Source organism: Aptenodytes forsteri, unplaced genomic scaffold (assembly GCF_000699145.1).
Source record: "Aptenodytes forsteri isolate BGI_AS27 unplaced genomic scaffold, ASM69914v1 Scaffold1, whole genome shotgun sequence".
Taxonomy (NCBI): domain Eukaryota; kingdom Metazoa; phylum Chordata; class Aves; order Sphenisciformes; family Spheniscidae; genus Aptenodytes; species Aptenodytes forsteri.
In genome coordinates, this window is record NW_008795035.1 from 8615248 (window position 1) to 8630721 (window position 15474).

The 15474-nt window shown below is 42.4% G+C and overlaps 1 protein-coding gene across 2 annotated transcripts in view; it reads left to right on the plus strand.

Moving 5' to 3' along the window:
• The window catches only part of MCTP2 (multiple C2 and transmembrane domain containing 2), a 107632-nt gene that overhangs the window by 26097 nt on the left and 66061 nt on the right, over positions 1–15474 (plus strand). For both annotated transcript variants that reach the window (XM_009276589.2, XM_009276590.2), the window contains exons 8-10: positions 5548–5712; positions 7547–7677; positions 14370–14556. In XM_009276589.2, coding sequence (XP_009274864.1) covers positions 5548–5712; positions 7547–7677; positions 14370–14556 — 483 coding nt within the window. The remainder of the gene's footprint in view (positions 1–5547; positions 5713–7546; positions 7678–14369; positions 14557–15474) is intronic.

The window sequence follows — 15474 nt, forward strand, 5'->3', positions numbered from 1 at the left end:
TCTGTGGGAGCTGTCTCCAAGAGTGTACAGCTTTCTTCTTTTTCTCATGGAGGGTAGCACTGCAAAGGGAAGAAGATACTGTTAGGCAGTATTAATATATGCACTCGTATCTGTGTGTTGGCAAGCTCTCCCCTCTTTTCATTTTTTATTTCTGGGGCTATCTGGGGCGCAGGGGGAGTTGGTAGCTATCTCTGCTGGAGCCCAACACGCTGATGCTCAGTAGCCTTGTTTGTCCCGGGTGGCTTGAGTCTCACCTTGAGCGCCCTGCGTGCTATTTCCAGCATTTGTACAGCTGACTAACCTTTAAGTGTTGAACATCTATGAAGCAAATAAACAGGTTTGCTTGGGGTGGATTGACCCGCAGCAGTTCAGTCCTGAAACAAAAGCGACGCCATTGCCACCTTGATAGCCTAAGCTGATTGAATAAATTGGCTGAAAGGCTGACCGGACCCAAGCACTCCTCGGCGTCTCATCACAGGGGAAAATACCTCGCTCTCCTTTTATTCTGCGTGGGCTGTTAGGTTTCATTTTTGCCTGCCTCATTGTATTTGGCTTTCTCCCACAATACCCCGTGGGCAGCGGCGCTCTCTGAGTGTTTCACGGAGCGGAGGGACTCGCTTGCCACAGGGTCACGCATCGTGGTGGCAATCTCGTGTCGGTTCACTTGCCTTTCTTGCTGCCCTCTCCTCTTTCCCAGGGGGAGACTGCCTCTGCAAAATGGTTTCCCTGCCTAATGAGCAGAGGTCCAAAGAGTCTTCCCATTTGCGTGTTGTTGTTTTCTCAAATGGCAAATTACGTGGCCCAGTTTCGATGTTGACCTCTTCACAGGGATTGCAGCAGGCTTTCTGTTGTCCTGTCTCATCCTTTTAAATGAAAGATGTGAGAGATGGGTTTGCTTCACACTTGGCCACCTCGCCATGTCATTTAAATGTACAATTTCTCTGCATCTCTTTATTGCTTCAAAAACAAGTTTGAACTTGGGGCATGTATGTGTGTGTCAGAAAGAGACAGATTTGAAAGCAGCCCTGATGCACCAGAGGGGATTCGCTGGGTGCCTATAGAGGGAGATTATATACAAATGGTGTTAGCAGGGAGACTCAAGTTCCCAAAGGATTCTGTGAAGCCGGGTCAATGAGCCGGTTCTTTCCCCTCCAAAGCTCTGGCATTCTTGCTCGTCTCCTGTTTTTGCCTCTGTGAAGGCAGAATATGGCCCACCTGCTCATTCTTGTCCAGCTTTCTTCTTTAAACCAGAAAAAAACAAAAAATCGGAAGTTGGTGTGCAAAGCTTTTATATTCGTTTTGAAACCAGAAACCAGATTCTGAGAATGGTATTGTGAGCACTGATTCTTAATTTTTCTGTTCAGAGACGTGGGATGTTTTCTGGGGAAATGTTCTTTCTAAGCAGCAGGGAGAAGAACTGTCTTCTGTTCCTCACATGGCAGGGTCCTGCTCTATGACCAGGCCATACTTTTGCTTCAGAAAAGATTACTCATTACTTACCTGATGTTGCACAGTCCCTAAATCTGCACTAAACATGGGCTCCTAGACTTTAAAAATATCTAGTTTGGTTTTTTAAGAGTAAAGCTTTCTGGATATTCTTGTGCTTACTACTTTCTTTCTGTCTGGCTTGTTTGACGGATGCTTTTTCTTCAAGTTGTTATCCATTTTAGAGCAGTGAACTGCTCACAAAGGTGACCTTTATGCTATCACTGGTTATTTGCACCCAGAGCCCAGCCAAAATCAGAGCTCTATCTGGAGACAGCCCCTCAAATTCTCTTCTTAAGACTGTCTTGATTTCAGAAGTAATGGGAGGGCAGGAAGGAATAAGCAAACTTGTCCAATGTCTTGTGCTTGGGACGTGTGCCAACTTCCATCATAAAGCATATGTTTCCTAATTTCCAGCCCTATAGCCTGATCCTAGCTTCAGCCAACTTTTCTGTACCTCTGCAAGGCACCTTTACTTTGGTCTGGGACGTAGCCAGAGTGTGAGCTGGCTGACTGCAGAGAGTTTACAGGAAAATATAGCAGCAGAGGTCTGAAGGACGTGGCATCCAGTCTGGGAGCACAGCTGAAAAGAGCTCGGGTTCAGCAGCAGGAGGAGCTGAAATACCCAAGTGCGGAGGCGTCCGTAGCCTGGGAGGTAACAGGGAAAGGGAAGAGCTGGAAAGATAAAACCACTTTAGAATTGTCACTGATTAAGCAGTTATGTCCTCCTTTTCTGGCCAGTGTAGAGAGGGGCTTTGACTTTTCTGGTGTCTCATCGTGAAGGCAGATTAGTGTAGTGCTTGGGGTGGGTTTTTTCAGTGCTTGTTTTGCCCCTGAGTAGCTTTGGGCTGATGAGTGCACTCCTCTGTGCTCTGCTGTGTGATAGTTTTTCCAGCTCAGAGGGAGGCTGTGAAGTTTAATCAATTAACTCTGTGTAAATCAGTTTGAAATGAGTAGGTGTGGAGTATCAGAGAGGAGGTAAGACTTTTAAAATAGATAATGCAATAGCATTTTCTTGTCACCTGGGAGGCATCTTCCCTAGTGCAGATTTCCCCAGGCAACACTAAAGTTGTCTCATTGATGGTCCAGGTCCGTGGGTCTACCACACATCTGGGTTTCCCCAGACATGCTTCCTTCCAGAAACTGTGAGTGGAATCTGAGACACCGCCTGTTTGGCTGGGATTTCCATCAGGGTGGTCAGAGGAACAGCCTGCCAAGTGCCTGGGGAGGCTGGAGAGGTGGCCACAGAGCATGCACAGAGTGGGTCTTTGGCGTGTGCATAGATGATATGAGACACAGGAGACATGCCAGACCTGCTGAGCACACGCTGTGGGAATGACCTGGGCATGTCCAGGAAATCCAAAGCATTCCTAAGGTGATGGGCTGTCTTGCAGGGGTGCGAGGCAAGCGGCCATCCCGGGCTCTGTGCCGCTCCATTTGAAGAGAGGCTTGTGGCGGTGGCAGAGCTGGGTTGGGGGAGGTAGGAAGCAGACTGCAGTCATCAAGCCTGTGTTGAGGTGCTGCAGATCAGCACTATGCCCTAAACCAGTTGCAGACATCTTAGCTTCTCTATCCAGTGTGATGTTCTAAAGTGATGCTAGATCTTGTCCAGAAAGTGGCCAGGTCCCGTTAGCTGGAGATCAACATACCCCTCTTCTGAGATAAGCACAGAGCACTTTTGCAGCTGTGCAGCCATCCAGAAAGGGGGTGCACAAGGCCATTTGCTAGGGGCCACCTGTTTTGGAAAGTCAGAGTTGATAAATTGCAATGTGCTCTAGTAATACGGAGCTGCAGGCGCTGATTTTTCTCGGGACTGTGTGGAATCTGGGCTGGTTTGGGTACCTCCCAACAGTCCTTTGAACTGTCAAGTCAATGGCTAAAAGGGTGGGGTTATGTATGCTACAGAATTTGGGTTGGAAGACCCCCAACGCTGAGTGACTCCCTAAAATACTGGCTTGGTTAAAAAATGAAAAGAATCCAAATTTGATTTGAAAACTGAGTGATAACAACTGTCTTTCGTGTTCAGCCTGGAAGCTTTGAAGAGAACTGGATGCTTTGTTTTTAAAAGAAATTGTAACGCGGATAATAAACTTTGTCTGTTTTTTTTGTGTGACCTAACATCAAATACCTCTTCCTCCTCTGAGGAAGGAGCGGGGGGGAGGGAAAATCCTTGGTCCTAAAGCAGCAAGTACATCACATCAAACATGACTATGTTAAATACTAAAATGTTCAAAGTACAACCGAGATAGATAAAGGCTTTGATGGGAAGTGGATATTTCCCAGGGACATTACAAGCAATAATCCAGATGTTATGGTGTAATGCAACGAGTGTCCATGGATAGATGGGGAGCTCAAGCCAAGCAGCGCCTGCTGTAGGCCTTAGCCCTCCACTCCCATGCTGTTACGCCATATGGAAGCAATCTCCAGGCCCCTTTAATAGCCAGCTTTGGATTCCATTTTCACAGGGCTCATAGAGCTAAGTGGAGCTGTTTTATGGACAAGTTAGATAGAAGCCTTTCCAAGATAAACATCCAATTCGAAATTAGGACATACCAAGCTGCAAAATTATTTTAGGGCATATTTCATGGAAGCACTGCCATTTTTCTAAGGCGATTGCCAGACTGTAGAATGCCCTTTGATCCCTTGTGGACATTACTCCCTTTTTTATAAAAAGGATGTTGAAATAGTTCAGTGTTTAGGGAGGAATATATCTGCCGGGACTTTGAAGTATGTCCATGGGAACAGTCATGCTCTAGCTTTTTGGCCTAAAAGACGAACTTTAAAAGAAAAAAATAAAAAAGAAATTACATTGCAGCTGGATTTATGAATCAAAATCTCGTTTTCTTTTTAAAGGTAGGAATTTTTAATCAATGTGCCAGGAAAGCCAAACGGGATGTTTAAATAGAAGTATATTAATATGCTTGTGGGATTCAAAGAGTTGGGTATTTTAACCAGTAAAAAGCGAGTAAAAAAATTTGTGAGTTCACCACCCATGATTTAAGAATTTTGTTGCTGGGTAATTGATCCATAAAAAGTAATCTTCAGACATCAGGTGCTTTTGCAATCGTTTTATTTAGCAACAATATTTCTTACTTGCTTTTAAAGCTAACACATCCTGTTTTAAAGTGACTTGTGAAATCTTCTCCTCCGTCTTGCTCCCACCTGTATATGACATGATTGAAGCTCTGAAGTGTGGCGAGTTAAAAGTTGCTTCACGAGAATAAAATACGGCAGGATTTTTACTGCGAGAAGAAAAGTATAGCCTTGAGTTTTAATGTTTCCAGCTCACTCCCCCCAAATAAAGGCCTATTTAATCATCCTCTGTCCAATAAAATATTGCCAGTTAGCAAACTGTTAGCGCAGCCGGGCTGTGTAGGATGAAGCTGCGAAGGTAACAAATGCAGCTACCAGGTAACCATAACTCCAGATAAAGAGCCCGGTGGTGTCAGTGTTTTTTCAGCTGGCATCAGTATTTTTGATTCGTGAGCTCGGTTTCTGGAAGCGGGAGCTGCAAAGGCAGCAGGCAAAGAGCTAACGCGGACGACAGGCGGTTGAGTGATTGAGGAGGTGGAAGATGCATGCTCAGCCTTTCACCTGGCCATAGACTTTATGGTTGTGGGCTGTCTCCCCAGAAAGGACGGACCTGCATTTTATGGACGTAGCTGGAGACATTTAGGAGTTTTGTTTAGTTTCTCCCCTCTTCCACCTCTTCTCCCTGTCACGGTCCTGTGTCTTTCCCTGAGCCAAGGTAACAGAGTGCTCTCGACACTCAAGGTCTGCTCTTGCCGAAGCTCAGCCAGGTTAGGTGAAGTCAACTTCTCTGGTGGTTTAAGCTAACCCTGCTGATTTTGCCCCGATGCTGAGCATCATCCCTTCACGGGGCCAGCCGTAGTACAGTACAGGCAGAAAATCCATAGCACCTTTCTGCCCTCCATTCCCTCCTTACTCCTAGGGGATCGTGGTACCTCTCTCACATCTGGTGCTTTCATATCGTAGTCAGTTTGAGCATAAAAATGTGGGTTTGGGTGTATAAATGTTTCACGTCACTGACTTGCTTTTCAGTCGAGTTTCATGCGGAGTGTGCGACTCTCCGACTCTTTGCGCAAGAACCAGTTGTGGAACGGGCTGGTCACCATCACGCTCTTGGAGGGAAAGGACATCCCTGGAGGGGGCTTGGCAGAGATTTTTATTCTCCTCAAACTGGGAGATCAAAGATACAAGAGTAAGGTAAGTATTAAGGATTTCCTTAAGTTTGCTGAGGCCAATACAGAACTTCGTGTTTCTTTTACTGGTGTTGCTAACTCAGATGGAACTATTCTTGAATCTCTTTTATATAAGTGAAATCAAAAGCAGGAGACCAGATCAGGGACATTAACATTTTACTAATATGTTTTATATGCCAATATAGAAATAGGAAGTTAGGAATATTGTGTGTATCTGTTTTTGTGCATTTAACATACTCATCACATTGATGGATGTTTGACATTAATATGAAATGAAATAAAGCTATGTGTGTTTTGATCTCTGCCAGTACAGAAGTCAAGTTTGCAATGTTAGGTGTGCTGGAAAAGCAGACCTGAAATGGTTCCCAGTGCAGGGGAATTTTTGTTTTTAAAGCACCTTTCTTGAAAAAGATGTTACATGTAGCAGAACCTGCCCTCCCCCCCCCCAACCACACAAAATATTCACCGGGTGATTTGAATTTTTATTCTTCTAGGCTGTGTTTACTTGTATCCAGTACTGTTTCATGGGAATCTGAGAAAGGAATGGGATTCCCAAAGATACACACTTTATCTCCAAAGTCTAATAAGGAGAGGGGCTATAATTAAAATAATACTCTGTTGAGAAAGCAAGAGCTTTGCATGTCATGAACTGGAAGTGCGGAGGGAGGAGGAGGAAACAAACAAACCAACCCCCTCCTGTACAAAACGTACAGAGCAAGTTCACAGAACATAAAGTTCAGATGTAGGCGCATCTGAAACCTGCACTCTGTCCCCCACATCGGACCTCAAACCAAGGTCATGATACAATGTTTTTATTTAGAAAAGCAGCTTTGAAAAATAACAAATGGGTTAGTTATTTTAGAAGAAATATACGTTATTCCCATTAAGATCCCTTTTTATGTTTCTCTGTAATGGTCCATAGCCTGTGTCATGAATCTGCAAGACTGCGCTGTTTGCAATCACAGAAAATTAAAAAGTTTAAAATGGGGAGTCAAGCACAACGTTGTCTGCAATGAGTTAATTGCTTAGTATTTCTGTCTGGGGTCCAGCGAAAGTTGGGGCCTGCTGCCTTTACACCCTAATAAGATTTCAAATTGGCAGTACTTCATGTTCTTTCCTGGAGTTTATTCAACTTATGAAGTACCATCTCTCATGGCCTAGAAAAGCGGACAAGGTGGGAGAAATCTCAGCCATGGTCCAGCTAATCCTATCTCCTGTTCTCTCAGTGGCCGTGCTAATACTGATGGTGGGTAGCGTAGTGTGATACGAATTGCAAGTGATATAAGTCCCAATCTGGTGAATACTCAGAGTAACCTGAACACATGAACAATCTCGCTGAGCTCAGAGGGACAATTTACAGATATCAAATTAACTGGATGTTAATAATTTCAAGGCTTCTCCTTCCTTGCTATATCTTAACACAGAAGGGTAAAAAATACCGGTTTGGGTTGCTGAATTCATTCAAACCTGTTTTCAGGTGATTGTCCTCAAAAGGTTTATTCTTGATTTCTTCCAGTGTGTGAGTGAGGTTGAATGATGACCACGGTTCACTGAAAGTGGAGCTGGTGGATCCACTTTGCATTTCAGAACTTCTCCAGCCATTCATTCACATCATGCTTGCATATTTATCGTTATTGGGAGAGAGGAAAGAGTTTTTGGTGGTTTTTTTTAAGAAAGATGAGGCTCTGCATGATAGGCTGGGGAGCTTTGGTTGGAATGACCTTAGTACTTGATGTCCTAACATCCGGCCTTGTTCTTGTAGAAGAATTGATATGTGCTTTACTGTGGAAATAAGTACCGTTTAAGAAAAGTAAATATTATAACTGCATGTTTTCTAGACACTGTGTAAGAGTGCAAATCCTCAGTGGAGGGAACAGTTTGATTTTCACTACTTCTCTGACAGGAAGGATATGTTGGACATTGAGGTCTGGAGAAAGGATAACAAAAAGCACGAGGAGCTTTTGGGAACGTAAGTTGGGTTTTGTTTTTTTGTTTTTTGGAGGGGATGCGGTAAGTACAAAAGACAATGTGACTTTTATTATTACTTTTAAAATTGATTAATTTATTTTCATTACCAGCATCATACTGTATGTTTCTCTCCTTATTCCGGTCATGTCCAGATGCCTCTGTAAGGGTGTGTTTATTAAAACCAATTACTGGGTAACTGATTAACCACGACCTGAATGCGGAGACAGCCAAGCTGACTCTGCACATGCTGACTGTAAAATCCCAAATACCATAGGAGCTCAGTGGCAGCCGTTTCTGGGAGAGCCGGTGGCAGCAGGGGGGCAGTACTTGTCTGCATTTGCATGGCGATATTGCTCCAGACCCCTTGTGCTCCGCAGGGCTGATTCGCTGCTTCAGGCTGGCGGCAGCTCAGGGATCTTTGTGCTCCTTTTGAGAGTGGCACTGGTGTCCCTCTTCTCTGTTTGCACCTTGGTGGTGTGTTCTTGTAGCCTTGTTTACATATGGGTCCTGTTACCTGGGTTTGCTTTATTTGGGTAAGCTCTTCCCCATTGCCACAGAGGACTGATCTCTGTGGGTTTGGTGCCCCATGCTATTGCACAAGCTCATGTTGTTTAAAGCATCATTTTCAGGGGTGGCCTCACAGGTGATTTACCTATCTCCTGACCGATACCAGATTTTGTCCCACTGCATTATTCCATTATAGCTTCAAATTCTCAAGTAATGATCTTATGCCACGTTAGCAGATGAGACTTTTTGTGGGATAGCAGTCAACTTTTTATTTTAATTTTTTAATGGGAATAGAATATGGTTCCTACTCTTATGTCCTGCTCTTTCCTTTCCGCTCTAATTCCATCTTATTTTGTACAGTATTAGTACAGTCTTAGTTTCCTAGTCATAACTGTATCTTCTTCCTTCTTTTGGCTTGCAGCATTGTCATCTAGACCCATCTCCCCAAACTGCATCTGCACAGTTGGCTACATGCAGCACCACCAAGACCCGTTTAATTTACTGGAGCCCTTCTTGGGTCTGCCTGTGCTTATCTGCTTGCAGGATCAGTGCCACAACCTCTAAATTCTTAGGGGCAGGGATCCTGTCTGCAGTTGTTTGCTGTTCTCACCTGGTGAGGGTTTCACAACTTGCTGACTAAATAACAGTAACTCATAAGAACGTTCTCTTACTTTAAGCATTCAAATAGTTTGAAACTATTCACTGAAAAGAACAATGCCCTTTGGCTCTACAAATGTTTGTGGTTTTGCAGAGCAGGAAATGCTTTCTGGCTGAATGCTATTGCTCATCACATGGAGAAGTGGCTGAAGATGAATCTGTTCCTTCCATTCTCACAGTTACTTTTATTACTTCTGATATTCTGTTTAGAGTTAGGAAATGTAGCAGTGTTTGCGGCTTGCCTCTGCTCAGTCTCCCTGATGCTGGAGCAATTCTTCCTTAGGTTTTCCCCCCCACTTTTTTTTTCTTACTGGTTTCTGGCAAGCGGTGTTCAGTGTGGAAAAAAATTATCAGCAAAATGCTTATTCTATTATTAAAGATTTCAGCACTGGGAAAGCCTGCGTCTGTTCGATTTACCTTCAAGTTATTTTTGCTGTCTATGTGGAGAGAAAATATTGCTGTTGTTGCCTTAAGCACAGCAAATTCTCTGTAGCATCAAAACAGGAAAAAATTTTACTAGATTTTTAAAGAGCAATTGCAAGAATAGGTGAACACCAAATGCATAATAACAAGCCTTGTTTGTACACTGTAGAAACTTTTGACACCCAATAAAATTTTATGAAGGGTTCAAGTGCAGTCGAATCTGGAAAAGGATTCTGTAGACAAAAAAGCATTATGAGGTGCCATGTTTATTGTCTCCATGGCTTCCAAGTTGAGTTTTGAGATTTCTGGATTTCACGACATCATTGTAAGAAAGATTCTTTAGTAAAATGTTTGTGGGTTATATTCAGTCATCACATACAGCAGTACAACCCAACTGCCCTCAAATAATTTGCATGGTTTTAAGGAAAAGGCAAAATTTTCTGGATCTTAATTAGTAATTCTGTGGTCAATTTGTGGATAAAGGTAGGATTCATTATGCTCCCTCAGAGCCACGTAGGTTGAACTGTGTTGGTTAGACCCTTATATATATATATATATTTAATATTTAAATGAAGTTGAGGAGATGCACAAGGTGGAGTCATGTCTGATAATCCAGACTGCTGAACTTTTGTGGAATAGACTTCTGTTAATTCCTTTAGACCCAGGATTTCATGTAGGATGGATGCCTTAAGCCCCTGGAACATGGCTTTTCTCCCAGGCATAATTTGGTTTCAAGGTAAAATATTGTTCTTGAAATAGGACCTGAAGCATCTGTGGAGACTATGGAACATGTAGAATAAGAAATGTGTGGGACCTCTGGTACTAAGCATTAACACCTGGGGCCTTTGCTTCTGAATTAGTGAAGAAACATTTGGTGTGATTTCATGACACCCTTCTCCTATCACGAAATGAACCCTCACATCGTAAGCTAAATTATTACATTCAGCTTACCTGTGTTCGCCTTAGATTTTCAGCTGGATCCAGTTTCTCTTCCTCGCTTAAAATACTGCAGCATAGAGTGGTTCAGCTGCCAGGGTCCAACACTGAGGGGTGGCTGTGTTTTGGTGCTGGATGAAATAATCCCTCTATTTAGTCTGCACGGAACTGTTGGTAACATTTATTGAGTGCTTTTTTGTGTCCTTTGGGATAAGAGGCATGCTATAAACAGGAGATGATGTTAATGTATATTAATAAACAAAGGTGTTAACGTGTGCGGAATTTGTCCGGGCAGAGTTAAATTGTTTATGCCAAGTTGTTAGAGAGTGTTTCTGCATTAAGGGATATGTTTTGAAAAAGACATGCTGCAAAATGTTGGGTTTTTTTTTCCTTCACATATTTACCTCAAGAAAGAAGTTTTACAAAAACTGCTAGACTTAAGACCATGAGCTATGAGATTGGAGTGCATCCAATATTTTTATGATGAATGCCTCCAGGAAACAGTGTCTTTGCAACAAGAAACAATCCTTATTTTAAAGGCCATGCTTTTGGGATGGAGCAGCAAAATCTACTATGGCTGCATCCAAACCTTTCATTTAAATTTCACCAAGCTATAGGAAGAATCAGACAACCAAAACTTATCTGTAGAGTAAGTCAGAATAAGACCTTATTAATTGTCTCCCTGACACCTGTGGCATTTATTCCTTTCCAAATATTAATCATAGATGCATCTTGCTGTATACTGTGATAATGATTCTGACCTCTTTTGTGAAGGGCTTTCAGGAATTCTGCAGGGGGAAAAAAAGGCAATGTTTTGTGCAGATTTTTTCATAGGTATTTATATATATTTAAGGATACTTGCTCATCATAATTTGATGAACTGTGGATTGAGTAATAAAATACAACTCCATAATTACTGGTAAGAGGCTAAGCCCAGCACCTTTTAATGAAATTTTAACATTTGATTCCCTGATAAAGTTAAATAATTTAATCCCAAATTTACTGTATAGTGTTCTCAAGTAATACTTCTCTGCAAAATGAATAAAAAAGGGGAAAAAAAAAGTTTGGCAGCTAAAGATGAGGGCTGTAAGTCAAAAGAACAGTCTTAAATTAAAGCTGTGGTGTAATCCTCTATGGGACTAAAGGTCAATATAGAGGTGTAGACCTAAATATTGATCAGGAGGAGGAAGGAAAGCATTTGATTAATTGTGGTTAAAAAAAAAAGTGATACATTTGCGTGCACAATGCACTCTTAACTTACAGAATTGTATCCACTATAGATCATGCATATAGCCATGTGTGTGAAAGATTATACCTGAATTTAATATGTAATATAGCAAAAGATGACAAGCAGAGCTATCGTATTCTGAGATAGGATTACTATGTTGAGAATTTAACTCGAGATCATTTGCATCACCTAAAATACAAATAACCTGAGAGTTTTGCCCTTTGCATTCATATTGGGCAACTTTGAGCAAAAAGTGGGTTGCCTCCATTAGTTTTATACTGTGCCCATCGCTATAGTCTCTTACAACTTTCCTGTGAAATAATTATTTGTAATAAGTTCTTGCAGATAGAAAGCTGAGAGAAGGAAAGGAAAGAGTTTCTGTTTCAGGAGGATGGGGGAAGTAGTTTGGAAATCATTAGACTTGTTTTAATAGTGTAGAAACGTTTGTGTGGAAACTGCTGAATTATATAGTAAATTGAATGTCTAATTGTTTTTACCAACCTGCATTCTTTGCAGTCTGATCAATTATGTTGTGTAACCTAAATGAAACAGCTGTCTTTTTTTTTCTTAAGCCTTTTGCCATTTGCAAGTGCAAATGTTGGATTTTCTTTTCAGTTCCTCAAAAGAAAATAGAGGCATACCATCACCTTGAGTGAACACAGATGTTTTAAGGAAGTTAGTTTGCACAGAAATCAGACATGATTTGAGGAAGAAATGCTTATACTCCACCTCCTGCTGTTTTCCCCTCCACATGTGCATCCCTCCTACCCCCACACCCTTATACTTGATCTTTTCTTTAACCTTTGGCTAATCAAATTCTTTTAATAAGAGAAACAATTCCTATTTGCCAAAACAAGCTAGAATTATATTTAACTTTGTCTTTGAGATACGAGAGATTTCTGAGGTTATCTATTGGTGGGAGATGCACCGTTGTCTGAACGAGTTGTCTTTTCTGTCTTACCCTATGGAAAGTTCTTAACACAAAAAAGCAAATGCAGCTTTTCCCAGTTGTGGACTGTGAGTGGGTGGTGTATGAAATGCTGATGTGGGAGACGTGGCCTGTATTGCCAGCTGAACCACAGACCAGCTGGGTGACCCCAGAGTTTTCCCCTCTCCTTGCTTCAGTTTCTTCATCTGTAAAATAAAAAAAAAAAACAAACCACAAAAAAACCCAACCCAAACCGCCAAGATAATGATACATTCCCCCTTTTGCACTGATACCTAAAGTATCAGTAAAACTGCTGCAGTCTGAGAAGCAACTGTGTTAATGCAGCCAAGGTGATGTTGACCTCCAGTGTGGAAGTGATAAGGTCTTTTTCTCAAATGTTTGCCTTTTTTGTTGTTGTTTTTTATTCCTTTCTGCTGTATTGTCTGTTGTCATATCTTTCTGAAGAGTCTAGGCATAGCAATGAGCTTTAAATGCAACCTCTCACACTTGGAAATTGTGTTGAGAGGCAGCCTACGCGCCAAACAGTGTCGGTACTCTTCCTGGTTTGTTTTCTTTCTCTTTCAAAGCACTTGAAAGCAGTTAATAAGAGTAAACTTGCAACCTGTTGTACATTCAGTGCGGTGAATACCAAAGAGCACACTTAAGGCAAAGTCACCCCCATTGATTCTGGTCAGAAGAAGCTTACGCAAGAGCTGTGTTTTAATACACGGAGTTACTGGATGACTTAAAAACTCATCAGAGCAATGACTTTTACTTCATAACATAGTTTGGGTTTTCAGGCTGAAATGTTTTGGGATTTTTTTTTTTTCCGCCCCCCTTAGCATTCGCAGAAAATAGGCTGTTAAGAAGCGGAAAGCATGCAATTTATAGCAGATGGGTATAAACCGCTCCAGCTCTACTACTGGAATGGGATCAATCAGGAACACTACATGCACCATTTACCCAGAAGAAACCCACCTGGGGGAACCCTGTGGAATTTTAGCCTATTAAGACAACACCTTAACAAGTTTAGTTTAAATAAAAACTTGTCGGCAGGCATTAAGCGGAGCGAAAGCTCTCGCCCTCCATCATCCGCTCGCTGTCCCTTTGAGAAATGTGACTCCCCTTGCACTGTGGCAACAAAGCTTCTCCTTCCTTAATTTTTTTTTTTCCTTTTTCATCTGTAACTTTTGTTCAGCCTGTTCTTAAAAGCCAAGCCCCACGGAGGTTCAGAAAAGTTCCACTCCATTTACTGGACTTCTAAATAGAAGGCATTTAGCCGAGCCAAGTGATTAGGCTTTCTGTTGCATTTAACTGCTCCCTTCGTGTATAACTGGCTGTCTAGTGATCCTATCTGTTTTAGCCCATACTCTTCTTTTATTATTGTCTCTTTATGAATTCCTCTTTTTTTCCTCCTTATTTTAATTTTTTTTGGGAAGTATCAGGTTAATGATATATATTATATGTAGGGGTTGGGGGGGACTTTTAAGGCAATCCTTCCCTTTGGGAAATATAACAGTGCACTGAAAATGTAGCTCTAGTAAGGCTTGTAAAAGAGATTGGGGCATACAGTATAATGTAGCATAAAATGGAGTATGTGACTTTAAAGAAACTAATCTATTTTAGGCTAATGTTTTAAATTTTGCGTTGCCCCTTTTCTTTTCCCCTAGGTGAAATAAAATTGTGTTTCAAATCCATCACAAAGCACTAGGGGATTTTAGAGGGGAAGTGAGGCAGGCCAGAGTTAAGTTTTCCTACTGTACTTGCAGCCCAAACCTTTTACCTCTGCTTACCAGTAGGTGAACCAGAAAGCAAAACTGACAGTAAGTGCAATAGAAACTGGCTAATTGATTTCCCATGTTTAACTTTGAGATGCCTTTTTTTTTTTGCATTCTTTACATCCTGAACAAGCAGCAAGTTTTGGTGCCTGCTTGCTACCAAAATCAAGATAGTTGCTTTATTTTTTTTTTCCCAGCTCTTTTTTTCTTATTAACCCTTGGCAATGTCGTTCTAGGTGCCAAGTTGACATTACTGCCCTGCCGACGAAGCAGACCAATTGCTTAGAGCTGCCTCTGGAAAAACAGCCAGGGTCCCTGCTAATGTTGATTGCTGTGGCCCCGTGTACAGGAGTGTCCATCTCTGATCTGTGCGTCTGCCCTTTGGGAGACCCCAGTGAAAGGCAACAGATTTCACAGCGCTATGTGAGTTTGCATTTTTTTTCTCCTTTAGTTATGAAAGTAGTCAAAATTGCGGGGGGGAGGGGAGGGGAGGGATTTGTCCAGTCATAATAACATGTCTCCTACCAGAGAAAACTATTACACGGAATAGTTATTATGTTTAGAATGACGAAGAGATTGGCAGGGCAGATAGACCCAAGCAATTTGGCTGCCTGTATTTGTTGATTTTTAAACTAATACTTTTCTTTGCAAACTTGAATTGTATTAACAGATTATTATAGGGAACGAGGCACACTGAATATCACAGAGAGATCATAGCATGCTTAGCTTTCTTTCCTCCTTTGGGGAGGATATGTTCTGGACTTTCAACTGTTGGAAGATAAAGCCATATGATGGCTTCCACGCCTCAATCCTCAAAAGCTGGGCAAGAAGGAATAAGCATGTATCTCTCTAAAATGGGGTGCAAGACTGAGACACGAGGAATTTGAACAACACAAGTCGTTGGCAGGGGAGACGAGGAGGGGGTGTCGCCCTCTATGTCAATGACCAGCTGGAGTGCAGGGAGCTCTGCCTGGGGATGGATGAGGAGCCGACCAAGAGCTTATGGGTCAGAATTAAAGGGAAGGCAGGGACAGGTGACATTATGGTGGGGGTCTGCTACAGGCCACCTGACCAGGAAGACCGAGCGGATGAGGCCCTCTATAGACAGATAGGAGCAGCCTCACGCTCACAAGCCCTGGTCCTCATGGGGGACTTCAACCACCCCGACATCTGTTGGAGGGACAACACGGCAGGGCATAAGCAATCCGGGAGGTTTCTGGAATGCGTTGATGATAACTTCCTTCTCCAAGTGGTAGAGGAGCCAACAAGGAGAGGTGCTATGCTGGACCTTGTTCCCACCAGCAAGGAGAGGCTGGTGGGGGGTGTGAAGGTGAAGGGGAG